General features: G+C 50.6%; 6 protein-coding genes across 6 annotated transcripts; 3 read left to right on the top strand and 3 right to left on the bottom strand.

Annotated features, from left to right (window-relative positions):
• Positions 1–845: 845 nt before the first annotated feature.
• Positions 846–4,295, top strand: A1O9_09749 (DEAD/DEAH box helicase domain-containing protein; the record flags this gene model as incomplete). The annotated part of the gene is made up of 1 exon (XM_013401090.1): positions 846–4,295. One exon carries the CDS (start codon positions 846–848, stop codon positions 4,293–4,295), a length of 3,450 nt encoding a protein of 1,149 aa, XP_013256544.1.
• A 164-nt stretch (positions 4,296–4,459) lies between these two features.
• A1O9_09750 (uncharacterized protein) lies at positions 4,460–5,437 on the bottom strand (the record flags this gene model as incomplete). Its single annotated transcript, XM_013401091.1, has 2 exons — positions 4,460–5,195; positions 5,337–5,437. The coding sequence occupies 2 exons, from the start codon at positions 5,435–5,437 to the stop codon at positions 4,460–4,462; spliced, it is 837 nt and encodes a 278-aa protein (XP_013256545.1).
• Positions 5,438–8,639: 3,202 nt separating this feature from the next.
• Positions 8,640–10,381, top strand: A1O9_09751 (uncharacterized protein; the record flags this gene model as incomplete). Its single annotated transcript, XM_013401092.1, has 3 exons — positions 8,640–9,095; positions 9,164–10,135; positions 10,196–10,381. The coding sequence occupies 3 exons, from the start codon at positions 8,640–8,642 to the stop codon at positions 10,379–10,381; spliced, it is 1,614 nt and encodes a 537-aa protein (XP_013256546.1).
• A 525-nt stretch (positions 10,382–10,906) lies between these two features.
• On the bottom strand, positions 10,907–11,303 carry A1O9_09752 (uncharacterized protein; the record flags this gene model as incomplete). Its single annotated transcript, XM_013401093.1, has 3 exons — positions 10,907–10,953; positions 11,008–11,092; positions 11,241–11,303. The coding sequence occupies 3 exons, from the start codon at positions 11,301–11,303 to the stop codon at positions 10,907–10,909; spliced, it is 195 nt and encodes a 64-aa protein (XP_013256547.1).
• Positions 11,304–12,481: 1,178 nt separating this feature from the next.
• Positions 12,482–13,416, top strand: A1O9_09753 (uncharacterized protein; the record flags this gene model as incomplete). Its single annotated transcript, XM_013401094.1, has 3 exons — positions 12,482–12,668; positions 12,718–12,959; positions 13,009–13,416. The coding sequence occupies 3 exons, from the start codon at positions 12,482–12,484 to the stop codon at positions 13,414–13,416; spliced, it is 837 nt and encodes a 278-aa protein (XP_013256548.1).
• Positions 13,417–17,024: 3,608 nt separating this feature from the next.
• On the bottom strand, positions 17,025–18,569 carry A1O9_09754 (uncharacterized protein; the record flags this gene model as incomplete). The annotated part of the gene is made up of 4 exons (XM_013401095.1): positions 17,025–17,279; positions 17,356–17,516; positions 17,786–18,031; positions 18,095–18,569. The coding sequence occupies 4 exons, from the start codon at positions 18,567–18,569 to the stop codon at positions 17,025–17,027; spliced, it is 1,137 nt and encodes a 378-aa protein (XP_013256549.1).
• Positions 18,570–19,443: the final 874 nt, after the last annotated feature.

Here is a 19,443-nt window from a genome sequence, read left to right on the forward strand (position 1 = left end):
TCAATCCTTGCAGTCACAACTCAGAGAAAATAGCTAATAGTGAAAGCTCTCAATGGTTGTCAATGGCTCGTCATGGACGAGTCCTGTGGAGCCTCAAGGACATGATCAGCAGTCAAGCAGCAACAGATCTGTTTTAGACACATCACCTTCACGGCATCACTGTCGACTGGCTGTAGGTCCACAGGGCTGTGTCACCAGAAACCAGGAGTCTCTGGTTAGTGTGGTAAAAGGCGGCTTCCTTCAACAGAATCGATGCGACAAAGAGTCTACCCTCAAAAGCAATATTGGTCAGGGCTTTTCGGTTGCCAAATAAGTATGCACTTCCCCATATCTTGGGATTATACCCTTGCATATAAACATAGATGGCATCGTTTCTCTGCTGCAACGCATCAACTGTTGAAGCCATGCTACTCATGTGAAGAATAGTCAGCTTGTGAGCTCCAGGAGAATGCATGGCATTCTGTACCGAAGGATGCTCGCCACGCGTAATCGTAGTGGTCTAGGAGATATGTCTTGTCAGATGTCATTCCTTTTGGAGGTCCTGAAGCTCGAGGGTGCTGATTTATAAATGAATCAACCACTGGAAAAGGATGTCGAAACCATGACGGCAGACGAAGCCAAGCCGTAGTCACATGCTTTCGCGTCATTTAACAACCCACTTTACGCGTCCATCAAAGCCTAGCGGCGGCGAAATGTCATGCACGAATCATGATCCTGAAAGAAACATTGAAACTATCAAGCACCTTGTGGAATACAGCACTCTACTCACCACCTCTTAGATTCCATGGCTGCTCTCTCACGCCGCGATCTACGACATATGACGCATACATTGAGCTGACTGTCCGATGGCTAAATTGCAAGCAGCAACAGTCTCCAAAGTACCTGTAAACCGCAAACGCAAGCGACAGCCAAAGCCCATCGAAAACTCCACCACAGAAGCCGATCCCACGACCTGCACTATCACCACTACCACCACGACAAAAGTTCCCACCAAAAATCATGACGGGGGTAGTAACACAAAGAGGTCAAAGGAGGGTTCGAAGCCTGCCCTACTCCGCCGAAATTCCTCCACGAACCTCATCGAGACCGATATCCCCTGGCCTGACCATTTCACCTACCTGGCGCAGTTACATAAGGCATTGAATCTTGTTTATACCTTCTGTTGCACCCGAAAGCACTTCGCGACTACCTGGGATAACATCAAGTCTACAGTCGAAGGGCACATCAAGAAGTCACTCCTGGTAGAAGATGTGGCGCAGGTGAAGGCTTTAGTACCACGGGCAATCAACTTTACCTATGTTGACGAGGAACATTTATTGGTGACTCTCATGGGAGAGGAAGATGGGGTCAAAGGAGGGCGGGCAGAGCATTTTCGATCGCTGCAAGAGGATGAGAATGCGCCCAAAAACACAATGGAAACTCAGAAGGAGATGCTCTTATTCGAATTCATTGATGGTGACCTCAAAAGACAAGTGGTGGATCCCAAGACCGGTCAACCAGTCAAGGTGACACAGAAGCTAAGGAATGAGGAGCTTAAGATGCCAGTATTCAGCCAGAAATCAATGTTGAAGTTGATCGAGAAACGCAATGCCAAATTTACGTCAGCCATCAATGCCTTCCTGAACCAGTGTGCAGATGATGAAGTGGATGCTGTCGAGAAAATTTTGGAAGCGAAACAGCAGTATATCCCATATCCCTCTACGAGCCGGGCAACTTCGCCAGGGGCAGAATTGGCGGGTCCCCCTAAATCTATACCTGAAGAACGTCTATCAATATCCGAGATTGTCAAGGAGATCACAGAGATGGAATGGTATACAAACCAAATAGTACCCGATGGCCACCGAGTCTTCGATCCACAGCCGGCCATCTACAATGAGCTTACGTTTCAATTGTCCCAAAACCTTGTCAACGCACTTTACAATAGCCGAGGTATCACACAGCTGTACTCTCATCAAGCTGAGGCAATCAATAATCTCCACGATGGGTACAATGTGATCGTTGCAACATCAACCAGTTCTGGAAAGTCATTGATTTATCAAATCCCGATGCTTCACGAACTTGAGCGGGATCCTGAAAGCAGGGGTATGTACATCTTTCCAACAAAAGCGCTCGCACAAGACCAGCGACGAAGTATGAAAGAGTTGTTGAAGTATATCCCGGACTTCGAGAATGTCATCGTTGAGACTTTCGACGGTGATACCCCCATGAAAGACAGAAACCTAATTCGTGATGAAGGACGTATCATCTTTACGAATCCAGACATGCTTCACATCACTATTCTACCACAAGAAAGCAGTTGGAGAGCCTTTTTGAGGAATCTCAAATTTGTTGTTGTCGACGAGTTGCATGTATACAATGGTCTTTTTGGAGCCCATGTCGCTTTCATCATGCGGCGGTTACGACGGATATGCGCGGCCGTAGGAAATCGTAAGGTCAAGTTCATTTCCTGCTCAGCCACGGTGGCTAACCCCGAAGAGCATATGAAGACAGTCTTTGGTGTTGATAAGGTCAGGTTGACAGATTATGATGGCTCGCCATCTGGCCGAAAGGAGTTCATTTGCTGGAACACACCCTACAAAGATCCTGGTGATCCCTCATCAGGGCGTGGGGACACGTTCGCCGAAACGGCTCGTTTGATTTGCCAATTGATTCTCAGAGGCGTGCGAACGATTGCGTTCTGTCGAGTTCGAAAACAATGCGAAGTACTGCTCAGTGCGGTGAAGGCCGAGTTTGCTGCACAAGAAAGGCCAGAGTGTGCAGCTCTTGTCATGGGTTATCGTGGTGGATACTCAGCACAAGACCGTCGGCGCATTGAGTCTGAGATGTTTGGTGGAAAGCTAATGGGGATTGTTGCAACCACGGCTCTCGAGCTAGGTGTTGACATCGGATCTCTGGATGCTGTTGTGACCATGGGTTTCCCCTACACAATCGCCAATCTAAGACAACAAAGTGGCCGAGCCGGCAGGAGAAACAGAGATTCACTCTCTGTCCTGGTCGGTGATTGCTTCGCGGTCGATCAGTATTATATGCAGAATCCGGACGAGATTTTCACAAAGCCCAACTGTGAGCTTCAAGTCGATCTCACCAACGAGCTTGTAGTTGAAGGTCATGTCCAGTGTGCGGCGTTCGAGATGCCGATTCAACCAGACGAAGATGTCAAGTTTCTGGGCAAGATGTTACCAGATATCTGCAGCTCCCGACTTTCCTATGACCCGATTGGATTCTATCACTGTAATGAAAGATTTCGGCCCTCACCTTCCAAATGCGTCAGCATCAGAGACACAGAAGATGGCCACTTCGCGGTTGTAGACATTACCCATGGTCGGAATATTGTGCTGGAAGAAGTTGAGCCCTCTCGCGCTTTCTTCACCCTTTACGACGGGGGAATCTTCCTCCATCAAGGCCGTACATATATGGTCAAGGAGTTCTCTCCAGAGAGGAGAATTGCCCGGGTGCAGCTCGTCAAAGTCGATTGGACAACGCAGCAAAGAGACTACACGGACGTCGACCCTATCGAAACGGAGCAGGTCCGTCGCGTGTCGGCCAACTCTTTGACAAAAGCGTATTTTGGTCGAATCAAAATCCATGCCGTAGTCTTCGGTTTCTTCAAACTCGATCAAAAGCGACGTATCTTGGACGCCGTGGCTGTTGATAATCCGCCGGTTATCATATTCTCCCGGGGTTTATGGCTGGACGTACCCAAATTTGCACTTCAGATTCTTAAAGACAAGCGGCTGAATCTTGCTGCTGGGATCCACGCCGCCGAACATGCTCTGATGAGCCTAATGCCTCAATTTGTTGTTTCGATGCCCGGCGATGTCCGCACAGAGTGCAAGAACGCACTTAAGGAATTCGCCAAGAAAGAAACCCAGAGGAAGAGACCGGCTCGCTTAACATTCTATGATTCCAAGGGCGGTGCTGCAGGTTCTGGTATTGCGGCAAAAGCCTTTGAATTCATCGACGTGCTTCTGGAGCGTGCCGTGCAACGTGTTTCGGCCTGTCACTGCATCGAAGGCTGCACAGAGTGCATCTGTGACGAGCGATGTAAGGAGAATAATATGATTATGAGTAAAGCAGGTGCAGAGGTGATTCTGCGATCTCTCATCGGCGCGGAGATTGACATTGATGCATTGCCAGAGGGTGAAGAGGAGCGAGTCCCTGCCGGGATAGAAACGGTGATTTTCGCAGAGGAGATCATGGGTAGAAATGGTCGGAGAGTCGAGGAGGGAGAATACCTCAAGAGGGAGAAAAAAGATGACGAAGCTATTGTTATCAAAGATGAGCCTGACGATTGATTTACCGGGGTCGAAAGATGAATAAACATATATTTTCCCCCTGTATGCGATACCCCTTTTTTTCACGATCTATATGATGCAAAACTGCGGCCGCAACCCATTCTATAACGCACCTATGCCTTATGATTGAACCATAACCATGCCGTGCCATTCAGGCCACAACATTACAGGTTCTTGGTAGCATTAGCCACAAAGGCATCGGTCTCCCTCCTCATAGTCTGGACATCGATCTTCCCTGTCCCATAAGCAGCCGCCACGGCAGCCTGAACCTCGTCATCCTCAAACAGGCTCTCATCGCCCTCAGAGCCCTCAAACGCCACCACGGCACGCCAGTACTCATCATCCGCGGCCTTGAGAGTCTCATTCCGGAGCACAGCATTCCTCGCCACTGAATACGCCCGTATATTCGTGGCCGCCATCTGCAGTGCAATATTCGCATTAGTAAGCATCTCGTCGTTCCGGCGCCGCGCGAGCTCCGGGTCCGCGGACGAGGCCGCGCTGAAGAGCAGGAATCGCCGCGTCGCGGACGCGTAGATCAGGAACGCCACGCCGGCGTCGAAGGCGCAGAGTGTCAATGAGCGCAGCGTTGCCGCGAGCCAGAAGAGGCCTGCTGGGCCGGGCGTGGAGGTGTCGGTGAGTGGGGCGAAGAAGCTTGTTAGGTACGTGTCGAGTGCGAACAGTAGGAGAGCGCCGGCGAGTGCGCCCCGCCGCCAGTGGTGCGCCTCAATTCCTGAGACGGTCTCGGAGGTCGCAATCCCGAGGAGAAGGACGTGCAATAGATGTGGGAACAGCACGTTAACGGGCAGGTGGTAGAGCACGTATGTTGTCGTGTCGTCCGGATGGCAGAATGTGCACTTCAGGAGTGTCGAGGGCCCGAAGCGGAGGTACATCTGCCGGATGCTGTAGATTGTGGGAAGCGAACGGTTAGCATGTTTCGTTGTCTGGAAGGCTTGGTCATGTCCGAGAACCCAAGTCGAAGGGTGGAGTACATGACAAAGTGTATCATGTATCCGACAAGGAGATTTGATGGATAATACATACGTTGAAGACGAAAGTTTCGATTTCAAAGCTTCGTCGACGGGGGTCAACATTCCATTTTCACGCAGCATCGCGATTCGTGCGAACAGCACGTCTGTCGACATCCCCAGATGAGACTGCGTGACGACAAAGATGTTGTGGTCTGGAAGATCGCCGCGGAATGGGAGAGATGCGTAGAGAAAGAAGCATATCGATGTAAAGAGGGTGTTGAGGCCTCGCGCTGTTTTCTTCGGCAATGGCCGCGGTGGCGGCCGTGTTCTGACTGCCGTCTTCACTACGCGGTAGTAATTAATCGCGCGTGGGAGAATGAAGGTGAATAGCAGTGGCCAGAATGGTTTGATGCTTTCGTTGACGGGTTAGATTGGTGTCCTCTTTGCTTGATATCGTGGAAATTGTGGGAATGGCAAACCTCTGGAGTATGCCCATCTTTGGGTGGCTGCTCGTTGATTGATCCTAAGTTCAGCCTCGCATTACAGACTGCTATATTTGTGGATGGCGGGGTATTCTGAGATTATCCCAAATTCGAATTTGGCATGATGTTTTCGTTATCGAGATTCAGATGTTATGACCAGAATGTCTTCAACGAGTCACGGCGAATCTGAAACGGGTCACGTGCCAATTTCGAAACGACCGAGTATTATAGCGGCGTCATTTGTTGACATAAATGGGCAAAACTCCTGTCGCTTCGATCCCGTAGCCTTGCCAGCAACGACAGCGAGAATATGGTACATAAGAGTTGACGCTTTGGAAGTGCTACTGCTAGGTGCTCATGTTCCACCATGTTTAGTGAGGATCAAGAGTGGTCAGGTAGCCGGATTCGATTTCTTGGGCGAGATAAGAGATCCTCCTCCACGGTCGATTTTACAAGACTGCTTTTCCTTCAGCGCCCGCAAGCATTCCTGTGGTTGGGATAATCATCAACCATCCTCTGCTGGTAAGGTCTTTGAACTGAACTCTAAGGCAATGGATTAAGTTCATGCAATTTTGCTGTCAACTCCTAAAGCACCTCCAATCTCGATGACATGCACAATCCTAGGCGGGAATGGGTTTACGTTGAAGATATATTCAGTACTGGTGATTGTAGCACGCTTTGGCCTGGGCGGATGGTTTCCAGCCAGGAGTCAAAGGAGCCGGTTTACAGTCTTTGGAATCCAAATCGGACCATGCACTTCTCCTCGGAAAGGATTTGGATAACTATTATCCGAAACTTGTGTCCGATGTTGTCCTTCTCAGATGCAATAATACCTTGGGCTCCCATCTGCACGATCTTCTGGGCTAGAATTGCTGTCACGTGGACTTCCAAACCGCTTTCTCTTCTGCTACAAGAGCGTAGTACTTGCAATGTTCTTTGGCGTAAGTCTAGGTCGCTAGTTCGTGTCGCAATCTCGAAGAGAATGGGTATCACTTCAGGAGATGTAGTGAAAGACAAGGCACCGCAGATTGACGACGGGGGTTTGGCTTGGTTATTGTTCAAAACTGCCACGCCAGCCTTGTCAGAAGGTATCTGAAGGAGGGTTTCAATTAGGCCCAGGATAGCGAAATTCGTCTCCTTAGAGTTGTCATACGTTGATTCCCCATGCACGAAGACGTGGAGGTTGATTTCGAAAGAGAATTCGAAGCTCTTGAGGAGCAGAAGTCCGGCAGGCTGGATATGATCTTGACGAAGGCCGAAGATCTGGTTGGAGAGTATTTGGAGGTGTGTCAAAGCCTCTTCCACATCTTCGAAGTGGTCAGGGATATCCCCTATCTAAGCTTCCAGCACGGGACAACTTACTTTGCATCCTTTGGCGTTCGCCTCGATGACCTGATTCTGGAGTTCCAGAAGGACGCTCAACAAGGCATGTCCAGCAGATGCGAATATGGATGTACCTGTCTGTGGGGAGCTTTGCCTGGTTGCAATCATTCTCATGCCTGCCATAGCATGCCGCGTTGCTTCTTGGAGATCGCCACGGAGACTTTCACATGCACAGAAGATGACACATGCGCATAAAAAAGAACCGAAAGCCTCGTCTGGCAAGTCGAGTGCGATTATCTGTTGCAGGGAACTTTGCGAAGAACGCATTGCATGGTCGAGAAGACCTAGGCTGGAAGAACTCTGATCTAAGCAGTGTTCGTGTGAAGAACTGAGCGCTGGAATTGCCTCATAAACTATCTACGGTCTTGGATCAGTCTTGGGACAGCAGTCGCCCACATTTCAGATCGAAACGCGCTTTCAAGCTGCTCAATAGTGCGGTATTGGAAGTGCCAGAGCGATCGACGTTCGCTGGGCGAGGCCTTCAAATATGGACCAGGTTCTGTGGGTATGGTTTACACGGCAAACCTCGGACATGTGGCATAAAGGCTTATGTCTATGTATTAACAAGGTTTCCGAGGTCTAAAGCATCTTACACAGACAGTGACTGCTTTATCACATTGGTAATGCCCGACTGATTATGACGCATGGTCAACATGTTGAATGCCAAAGTTGTGAGAAGAGCAGAACTCACGCTTGCAGCTCCGACAGCCAGTTCGAGAGCATGGTCCCTGGACTTTCAAGAGTCTATCCCGGCGTCCTCCATCCATCGTCAGTGTTGGAGTCGTGCGGAAGTCCGCAATAGTCCGTGGTGGAGTAGGTCATACTGTTGGCGGCCAAGCCTGAGAAAAGGTCGCTTTGGCACATGGTTCTGAAGAACAATGTGCGACTGAGCCCCATTCAGCCCGTTCCAAGCACCATAGGAGCGCTCGAGTGCTGTTGCCTGTGGCATCAAGTGTAGAGTAGTGGGGAAGTATTCTAGGAAGAAGAAGTGTGAAATTGCTCGGCGCGTTGTGCCGAAGCCAGCAGTGCACGTGATAAGCGCCCAGGCTAGGTATCTAATATAGCGGCGTAATTCATTGACGAAAGAAGAAGTTTATGTGGTTGTTATTAAGTTCTTGGCGTTCTTGTCGCCATGCAATTCCCTTATTTTGGTACTCCCACTACCTGGGCACAGGCGGCTAGATTAATTGGTAACCTACACGGCAGTAGAAATGAACCATGTTATTTACAAAGCTCGCTTGGTCGGAAACCCCATGGGGCTACGACACACCCCACTGGGGCTACGACAGGCTCAGCCATGATCAAAGTCTTCACCTAAGCTAGCCATAATAGGAATTTCAATGTGGGTGTTCATTGATCCCCACATGGAACGAGATGCTGGAATGTGGGTTTTTGGTTTTGGTTCCAGAAGAGAGAGATGCTTATAATTGAGAGGGGTATCTGAGAGCCATCATGTGGTTTTCCTTCTCTTCTAAGGACGACTGACTTCGACACTGGAAAATTCGTCCACCATGTCTCAAGTGATCCTGGCATACCTTGAAAGATCTTGGTCCGAACTCCGCACATTACCCGTGCCAGCCATTGCGAGTCTGCTACTGCTCGTCCCAGTATTCGCAGTGCTCCTGGATTACAGCCGAGTACTATGGCTCCGACGACGGCTCCCACCAGGACCGCTTCCAGTCCCAATCTTTGGGCATTACTTCATCACGCCAAAGAAAAAGCCATGGGTGACGTGGGAAAAGTGGGCGAAGGATTACCAAAGTCCGCTCATCACGATTTGGAATGGCCACCGTCCTTGCATCGTTTGTAACGATGCATGGGCAGCATCGGATCTCATGGAGAAGCGTGCGGCGACATATTCCTCTCGACCGCTGATGCCCAGCATGGGTGACATGATTGATTCAACGGATTCGAATCAGGTCTGCTTGGAATATGGAGAGAAATGGAGGCTTCATCGCAGGTTGATCGTGAGTACTATTAACTACCTAGGTAGTCAGTCTGGAAACTGTTGCTCATTAGTACTGAAAATTTCTAGCACACTGCAGTCGGAAGCCAGGCAGTGCGCGACTATCAGCAATTCCAATCGAACGAGGGCATCTTGTTGATGCGTGACCTTCTTCAACAGCCCGACAACTATGAGCTGTGTATCGAAAGGTACTCTGTGTCAGTGGCCTCTATTATTGGATGGGGCCGGCGCATCAATAAAATCAACGACCCAGTGGCTCAAGCGGCGCTGGCAATCATGGAGGGCGTTGACCTCGTCGTACCGTGTAACCAAATGACAGAGATAATTCCCTGGCTGATCAACGTGCCAAAATTCATCTGGGCTTACCCTTCTATTGTAAAGCTCGGTGCGAAGATGGGCAAAGAGTACTTCTATCGACTTACCGAAGAGGCAGTCCACCGGAGCGACAATTACGCCAAGCGTCTTATGACAGAGGCAAGCACGAAGGAGCTCTCGGAGGCGGAGATTGCTTCATTGACTTCAAACTTGATTGGGGGCGGCGTAGATACAACATCCTCTTCGATTATCAGCTTTGTCCTCGCCATGTGCGTCTTCTCAGAAGTGCAAGAGAAGGCTCAGAAAGAGATCGATGATCATCTCGGCGGACGTTGTCCAACAATTCACGATCAAGACTCGTTGCCGTATATCAGTGCTGTGGTGCAAGAGGTCTTGCGTTGGCGAACAGTCACCATCCTCGGCGGTATTCCACATGCACCCATCAAAGACGACGTGTACATGGACTACCACATCCCAAAAGGAACCGGCATTTACGGTAATGTCTGGGCCATTCATCGCCACCCCCGAGAATTCCCCGCCCCCGACTCTTTTCGCCCTGAGAGATTTATTAACCACGAACGGCCGTATCCGGTCAAGAAGGGCCACAATGCTTTCGGCTGGGGTCGCAGGCAATGCAGTGGGCAGCCGCTTGCAGAACAAGGTTTATTCATGATCATCAGTCGAATGCTCTGGAGTTTCCATATCAAACCGGGTTTGAACGAGAAGGTAAGCCACGCGATCTGCTCTCCCATTTTGAAGTGTGTATGTGATGCTGACTGGATCAAGGGTCGCGAGGTCACTCTGGACATTTTTGCATTCAATGATAGCGAGAATATGCGGCCTTTGCCATTCAAGGCGCGCTTTGTACCTCGCAGCCCACAGATTCAGGACCAGATCATGGCCGACGCCAAAATGGCTCGCGAAGAATTGAGGCGATATGATGGTGAGACGCATATATCGCCAACCATGTAGGACGCTCCTAGTATTTCTTGGTATCCACAGTGTTAAAATAGTCAATATTCATCTTAAATTTGTTTGCCAATATTGTCAAGGTTGGCAAGGCTGAATCATGGCCTCGAGGGTGAGAACTCCAGCTGTGCTCCAGTGTGGAAAGAGAATTATGCGCTGGTCCTGGGAAGACTCGGTAGGGCGCCTAGCAAATAAATGCTCGTAACGGAGTTAGCCTCAACATGTCAGCTTTGCGAGAGCAACTTGGGAGAAGCCAATCAAGGGCGCATTCGGGCAAGACGAGAGCGTGCGCATCCACAATCCAAATAGTTTATGCTATTTACATCAAACCCAACAGAGGCTAAGAGACTGTTTCTAGCCATGCGGCTCTGGTGTAGTTCAGCGGTTCAGCGCCGAATGCGCCCCGGAAAAACACCTTGCTAAACCCATTTCGTCCACGAGTTACCAAACGAGAAGAGGTATTTATGGGCTGTGGTTCGCTTCAACCCAGACACACAATGTGCGCCTCTTCCACGACCGGACTTCGTGTTATTTCTGTTTTGGAGCAGCGCCGTCGCCGGCTGCTTTTGCTGCCGCTGAGGCAATAGTCAGATAGGACATTCCACAACTCCCGATCTATGACGACCCACCTTTTGCTTGTTTTTCTCTCATAATAGCAGCTTGGGCCTCTTTGGTCTTTGCAAACTCGGTACCGCTTTGGGTATTCTTCTTTTTCTGTTGTGACCGGAAAGTCAGCGTCCAGTTCCTGGCATTGCGGACATAAGTTGGGGCCCAAGACGGCCGATCAGGTTCTCAGGATGATAGTACGCGGGTCGTCGAAGAGGAAGGGCACACTGATGTCGATCTATGTAGTGGCACCTACCTGTCCAGCCTGGTCTTTGAGGTTCTTTTCACGAGCCTTGTCTCTCTGATTTCCTCGAGTCATCTTGAAGTGTGGTGGCTGACTTATGGTCTAGAGAAGAGTCCAGCAAGGATGGGATATCGAAAATGCAGGTCTGATGCAAGTACGGACAGGTGTGGGAGGCTACAGGCGTGAAAGGAGACAACAGTGTATGGGAGATCGGTGAGATGGACAATGGATTGCTGTCAAGTACTTCAAATGACATGACAACGAGGCATTTATTATTTGGGGCTGCACGTGACCAGCTCTATTTCACCAGGAGACCTTTTTATTTTGCCTACACTGGGAACTACGGGTGCCACTGCAGGCAGGCCGCCGCTTCCCTTTCTGCTCTGCCAAGGCCAACATCCACAACCACCAGTCCCTTTCCTGTCTGACTCAACATCACAGACTCTTGACTCTTCAGCCTTGTGCCATGCTTCACTCCTCCAACACGCGTTCATCAAAATCATCATCCGGTCAGCTTTGACTCATGTGGCCCGCTTCGCAAGGCTGCAGCGATGGTCAAAGGTGGCCAGGCGCCTGTCTATTGGTCGGAAATTGAGACATCCTGAAGCGCGTTTCAGGTTCATTCAGGCTTCGAATTTGGGCTGCCCATAGCCACTCCTTTACCACGCCTCTCATAAGCCTGAGGAGATCTCGGTCTTTGCAGCATTTCAACCGTCCGAGTCAAACGAGTGTGTCTTTTTCTCTGGAGTGTCATCGACTGTCTCTCAATACAGCCACACGAGAGAGTTCTTCTGCTTTTGAAACCGAAAGTAACGCTTCTCAGACATTTGCCACCAGCAACCAATGGTCGCGTGGTCTTTCAGGAATGCCCGACAGATATACTACAGCTTCGATCTCATGGTCGCGCGCTTACAATGATAATAACCCAGAGACATCGACTGGGGGTCACCCTACGGATCCAAAGGTCTGTGAAAGCTTCGTCCTGTTGCCGTGCTTCGTCTTGGGTCCAAAAATGATCTGCTGCCCTCGTTCATCCAAGTCTTCACTCTTCACTTACCTATTCATTCATCCCGTGGCTTCTCAATAGCCCTTTGCGGTCCTATTGTTCTAATCATCATCATTTGTACCATGATCATCTTTCGCTCATAAATACTTACATAGATTTTCTCTCGTCAATTCTCTGCACAAGATATCCACTCCGACGGCCAACCCTCCATTTATCCTAAAATCTAATCACCATCTATTTCGAAAGCATGCTTTTCTTTGGCAGATCATTGCTCGGCGCTGGCTACGTCGTGCTCAATGTTATTCGAGTCATGAACATAATAGCGTTTCTTTCAATCATTGCGGCGAGTTCGGTCATGCTGGTCAAGACCTTCGTTGTCTCCAAATTCTTCTTTTTCGATGCATGCGAGCATGTCATCAGAATCATCATGGGTGGTAGGTCCAAGAGGTTCTTCGTATTGCAATGATGACTAAATGCGCCCAGGCTTCCTCATCCTCACCGAGCTTCCCCTGTTCAAAACCTACTTCTCCCGAAATTGGCCACTATTTAGTCACCGATCTGGGTTCGTCATGCTCGGATTTGTTATGATCTTCCTCGGTATCAGTATCCTCGGTAATCTCAACAAGGAAGCTACCAGTCAAAAGAGCTTGGGTTTACCTTTCTGGCGTGTTGTGATAGCCTCAGGTATTGTCGTCCTGGTTCTGGGTCCTATCAATATTCTGGCCGTGAGTCTAGAAGTATCATCGACACTGGAAGAGAACTAACCGATCTTAGAGCTATGTATTCAGAGACAAGCACAGCCATCTCACGGCACGTCAAGTTCGGTCTCATGGCGCTGTTGCGTCTCACAAGGCAGATGTAGAGGCATCAACTCCAAAGCCACCGAGCCGAAAAAGTCATTATCGATCATTCTTCCTGGGCAGCAAACGCGACTCACTCCCATCATATTATTCCCGCAAGAACGCTGATCGTGGCGAAATGGGCCAGACACCGAAGATGCACATGGCTATTTCCAGTCCGTTCCCCCAAGATGCGTCTCTAGTGAGAACAGCTCAAAGCCCCGGAGCGTCAAGCTCCAAGTATAGCCAAAGCCCCAAAAGTGAGCGATATGCCATGAGCCCCGAATTGAACAGACCAAATCTGGCACGTCATCCGGCCATGACACAAGGCCATGCAATCTGAATAGAGAGGGAGATATGGGCTTCAGTAACTGATGCTGACTGATTCCACCCTTTTGCAATGGGGGTTGATGTTCTGCGGGTTTTACACATGATACCACGGGGGATCGGCAAGGCGTTCCTTACCTAAAAAGCAACGATCCGCAAAAGCACCTGGCGGTGGCTGGTTTATCAAGCCTAGCGTGATATCAAATGGTTCGCTTTCTCTGAAGCAGAATCTACATACCCAGCAATAGATAAAACGCAATAATAAGCTTGAAAACGAATGAAATTTCCACCAAAAGTTCTTCTCTGGCTCGAAGGGGTTCACGTGTTATAGGATCCCTTCTCACACGATAAGCGTAGCTGCTGAGCAGCCATTGGGGCGCCCCGCACACTGGGCTTTAAAGATCTTACCAAAGCAGCGAAAGGGCCCACGCCTTAAACAAGTAACAAGAGACGCGGCACGCACGCGTAGATTTGCGTTCCTTCGTAGGTCAGTACTTAGTAACTTTCGGAGTACTGATAAGTTACTGAGTGGCAAAGGGTCTGGAAGAACACAGGTTCCAGACCACTCTTACTTTTAGGATTTTGGGGTCCAAGAGGCTTTTGGAAGCTCCACCGATCTGAAGCGCCTGGGATGCTTGGTTGCTTGAAACGGGAAGCGTTGCCTCATCTGTGCCCATTTGCTGCCTTCTGAAGTCGCCACCGCTGGCCTCTTTGCCTGCGCGAGGGTCTTTCTTGCGTGGAGAGCCCCTCGATGTACCTCTTCCCTGGGGGCCCCTCCCCTCCCTGGCGCTCGCGTTCTCCTCCTCCTCCTCATCCTCATCCCCCTCGTCCGCTGCATCCCAGTACCAAGCAACGGCTAACTCCCACGGTGCCCTGCATGCGAGACCCAGGCCGCCTTGCGTGCTCGCAAATGAAGTAGCTCCCTTAGCTAGAACAGCATGCATTGTTTTCCGTCTCATCCAGTCGCAGGCGTCGCGGGGATGCGCCGGTGGGTAGCCACAGTTAGCCACCTGGCGAATTCACCACATTTGGGTACTTGGACTTCCCAAGAGGGCATTCCTGTACAAACTTCATCGTCCAGCAGCGCTAGAATCGCCACTCAAGTGGGGACTGAGGAGAGCTCTGGCTGGGCTTTGATGAGATGACGAGACGAATGAGCGGCACAGGACTCGGAGACAAGCCTGGTTGCAGAGAGGATGCATATGCGAATATCCAGCTGCCGCAGCACCTGTCCTTGAACTGGTCTTGTTTCCCTTCTTCTTCTTCATCTTCTTCTCCTGTGAGGCTAGGGCATCAAGGTTCTGGGAGCTGGATAGAGATTAGGAGTGGTTGTCTTTATGGCCTCCCTCGGTCTACGCGTATTCCGTAAGGATGTGAGCAATGAGCATCTACAACGTCCATGGACTCAAGCACGCTCAATAGCACTCTTACATAGTCAGAGAGTACGTCGATGCCGCGACTCAAACAAGACCGCTGAGCAAACCACATAGACACGGACGGGCCACACCACCCTTGATCTCTACTGTCGACTGGGACAGCATTTGCAAACGAGGACCATAACCAGGCCAGACCCAGACCCAGACCCAGACCAAGACTCAGAGCCAGTCCTGCAGGCTTCGCCCTACGCGCCCACCTACCAAAGGGGCCTAAGCGCCGCCACAGAGGGATTCAATGCAGCGTCATATCCGTACGCCTATCCACAAGGAGTTGGGCCAGCCTAAGTACCCAAGTACCTCCCCTGTAAGTCAGCCCTTTGCTCCACTCCCTCGTCTGCCGGTACCTACAGTATGTACTCCGTACTCTGTACCTCCCATCCATCAGCATGCGCTCGCCCTCCGCGTTGGTCTAGATCTGACGACCTAACGAAGGAGAATCCCCCACTTCATGTGGAAAGAATTGCCACTGTCAATCATAGTGGGCAGTGGGCAATTGAACCCCGTCCCGGTGCTGGTGCCCACTGGCAGCTCTGGAAGGGAAACTATGCAGGTTTACAGGGTACTTTGAACTACCTAAGCACCCTGCCCTAGGTGGATGTGTACCAAGGTACATTCCGGAGAACTACACTTTGTCCTTGTTGTAAGGTGCCACTGCCACCTCTCTATCCATGAGATCAAGGACGGCAGAGATCTAGGTTCAGGCAGCGGAGACCCCATCTGCGTCAACATTGCTTGATATCAGTCACCTCCTAGCCATCTAAGATTTATGTGCATCGTACATGTCACTTGCCTCTGCAGGGGAGGACCTCCACATGCCGCATACTCAGGTATGGATGACTCTGTACTCTGTGTCAGAGAGCCTCTATGTACTTAAGAGATCGACAACCTGTTCCTCTAAAGAGCAGGCCGATCCGCGTGATCATCAAGCCAGCGCTCGTAAGTAAGAATGAGAGTGACTTGGACTGACCGTCCTCGCGCCACCCCCCCCCCCCCCCAGCCCCCCACAAGTTGTTCTGGGTTCCCCCTTCCCCCCTTCTTCAGACACAATCAAGCTCCAGCGAGGCAAGGCAAGGTAAGTGGCGCGGGGGCAGAAATCGAGGGTCATCATCTCGGCGAGGCTCGCCGCGCCATCCTCAGTTATGGCGCCAGTGCGCGTTGACGAGCCATCACAATGATGACTATGATGATGACTATGATGGCAAATCCCGCGCGTGTTCCAAGCGGACCAGTCCAACGGTCCGGGGCTGCGCTGGGGGGAATGGAAGGCGAAAGGGAACCAGACTTGTGTACCTACGGGTAGTTCTGTGTGTGTACGGACGAGATCGAGTCATCGTCATCTTTTAGTCAGTCCTTACCGGCCCTGGCTCGCAACCACTCCAACTCGGGTATCTAGATGTAGGCACCCAGTGGGCAGGCAGTTCGGTAAGCTGATACACTACCTGGTATCAGTGTTATTCATCAATTGGCTGCATATCTTGTCCCCCCATATGCGCACGCCTACCAACCAACAGGCGCACACATATCATCATGTCATGCATATAATTCTCGGCGATTGCAAGCCGGCCATCAGAGCCACCACCACCACCGTTATGATGATGATCCACCTTGGTACCGGGTACAAGCACTGTAACAGTGAGGGTGGAAGTTCGCTTCAGCCTTGCGGAACGCATGAAGGAGGCCAAAGCCTTATGGAATGTCGTTGCGCTTTGCGCCTCCTACCACCAAGGAAACAACAAAATCCAAACAAAACAATCCCAAGTGCGGGCGCACGTGTGTTTGGAGTACGGGGTACCAGCAGGATCTGTACAGAACGTACATTTATTCTTTCTGAGCTGGAATTTGAGAAAGTGGGGGATGGATAGATAGGTTGTATCGCGTCATTACTGGTGTCGCTCATTCTGGCCCTGTCTGCAAAGTATCACATATTTGTATGCGCTGATTCGTTTCATCTGAGTATCCTCCACTTCACCAGCAAAACAAAAGATTGGGCATGCATCTGCGACTGGCATCCATAAAAGCATGCCCACACAATTCCGTAGGGGGAAAAGTCGTTTCATCGTAAGAATCTCAGACCCCTGTTCATCAACCAAACCAACATGTCTCCAGTGTTGTCGACTCCCAAATTCTGATGCAAAATCCAAAGAAAAAACAACCACAAAATGCATCCAACAATGCGCCCCTCCTTGAATCACGTAAACATCCAACTCGATCTCCTTCCAGCAGGACTCTTGCTCCTAGTCTGACTCTTCTCCCGGACGACGTACATCTTGTCACCTTTCTTAACAAAAGTGTCGTTCGGGGTGAGTGTGGTGATGGTTTTGGTTTCCTTGACGTAGGGCCCCGTGATGAGTTTTCGTTCCTTGAGTTTCCGCGTGTGTTCGAAGAGCTCGTCTTGGAGGCTGTGGTCGATGTACTTCTTGATGATAATGTATTCTTCATCGCGCTGCGGGAGGAGGCAAATAGTTAGTGGGAAAGTATTGTAAGGGGTTCGTGTCGAGGGGGAAACGAAGAATACATACCCCGTCCCATTCCCATGGTAGTCCGTATGCATCCAGCGTGTCAGGATGGAGGTACTTCCGATTGACTTTGATGTAGGTCGGACGATGAAGATCGATCGCCAACGTCGCCTTCTCCTCTTTCTTCTTGTGCAGTACTTCTTCAATGTAATCGGGACTGTAGCCTGTTGTGCCAGAAGAAAAGACAAAAATTCCAATTAGCCACCCATGCGAAAAGAGCCGTCAAGCAAATGAAAAGGGGAAGAAGCGACAACACAAGCAAGAATGAAACATAGGCCCAAAAAAGAACTAGGACGGTCAAGCCCCACAAAACTCATGATGCACATCCAGCAAAATCTGTATCAACGATAACCACCGCAGTATGGGTAAGGATATGGGTAGGGGAGGGGGTAGGAGCGGAAGCCATAAACTGGCCGTCCCCAGGGGTGCTCACCGGCTTTCATGAATTTCTCCTTGACCTTTCGCTCAAATTCCTCCTCCTCAGCCTTTTTCTTTTCCTTCTCCTTCTTCTGTCTCTCTTCTTCGTCCTTCAACACCTTCCTCCTCAACTCCTCGGCTTCTTTCTTTTTGCGCTCTTCTTCCAATTTGGCTTCAAGCAAGATGGCCTCGCGTTCTTTTTTCTTGCGATCCTTCTCGAGCGCTTCCTCGTATTCCCATCGTTTTCTGGCTTCCTCGCGGTCTCTCTTTGCACGCTCTTTCTCCTTCTCCTCTTCATATTGCCATTGTTTCTTAGCGTCTTCACGGTCTTTCTTCATCCTCTCTAGTATTCTTCTCTCTTCTTCCTCTTTTCTTGAGAGTCGACCATAGTCGAGATCCTTGCGTAGCTCATAAGAGAGCTCGGTTTCTTTGGTGGTCTTTCTGCTGCTGCTACCGCGGTGGCTGCGGCGGTGTGATCTGGATCGATCGCTGGAATAGTCCGAGCTGGACGAACGACTTCTACTGCGATGGTGCCGGTGACGACTGCGGGAACGGCTATGGCCTCGTTCCGACGGGACCGTGCCGATGTTGACAATTGTGGGTGCAGGACCACCACCTGTGCTGGAAGCCCGGGGTCGTTGCTGAGGCACGCCTAGGTAATTATTGACGACTGCCTCAACGGGAGAGCGCCGTCCATCACCACCCCGTCGAGAGCGTCCATAGTCACTGCCGGCATGGCTGCGAACTGGCATCAACACATACTCAGCTTCAGAGCCTGAGGAACGTCTTGAGTAAGGCATGATTTGTGGTTGTCACGGGGGGGGGTGCCGTGTTTGCAGTTGCTGCGTTTGCCTAGAATAATTGCCCCTCCACGAGGTTGGCAGGCGCAGGTGCAGGCGCAGACTGCCCGCTCTTCAGCCCTACGGAATACAAGCGGCTGCTGATCCAAACCTTTGCGTGTGTGGGAAGGTGGGGTCAATCAACGCCCCGATTGCTTAGACAGTCCAAGTAGTCGGGCGCAAGGTATACAGGGGGAATGGCAGCTCAACCAAGAGGCATCCGTTGCACAGGTTTCAACATAGGATGAATGGTGTGCCTGACAGCAGTGGTAGAGAAGAAGGAGAGTGGTTGCAAGAGGATACCGCAATTTCAGCTGGACCGTGGGGATGCAGTTGGGTTTTATCTTTAGGAGTCAGAAGTCAGGAATCAGGAGGCCAAGGGATCTCCAGCAAATGACCGGGTGCCAGAGTGCCACTCCAGTAATGTTTGCTTGCGCAGGGCCTGAAGCGAAGCCAGCAACCTGCAGGCTTGCGGCTGGATTGCAGCCATCAAATGAGCGATGGCTGGTCTCCCGAGAGCCACAAAAGCACACAAAGCGAAAATTCAAAGGTTGGGGGCCGGGAGACTAAGAGCAGATGACTTTGTAAGAGGGAATTACAAGGTACGACTGCGACTGGTGTGGCCCGTCAACGCATCATGGACAAGGGGGCCACCGCTACTACTTGCGACTATACTCGTAGGTGTTTGATTCCTATGATAGCCATGATACGAGTTTGATTCCTATAGCCATGACCATGGCCACAATTTGATTACCCGGGAATAACAACGGGAGTAACTTCTCCGCCCGCTGTTAGATCGGATGGTTACCTTTTGCTCATCAAAAGGCTCTTTTTG

Source organism: Exophiala aquamarina (assembly GCF_000709125.1).
Source record: "Exophiala aquamarina CBS 119918 chromosome Unknown aczIA-supercont1.11, whole genome shotgun sequence".
NCBI lineage: Eukaryota > Fungi > Ascomycota > Eurotiomycetes > Chaetothyriales > Herpotrichiellaceae > Exophiala > Exophiala aquamarina.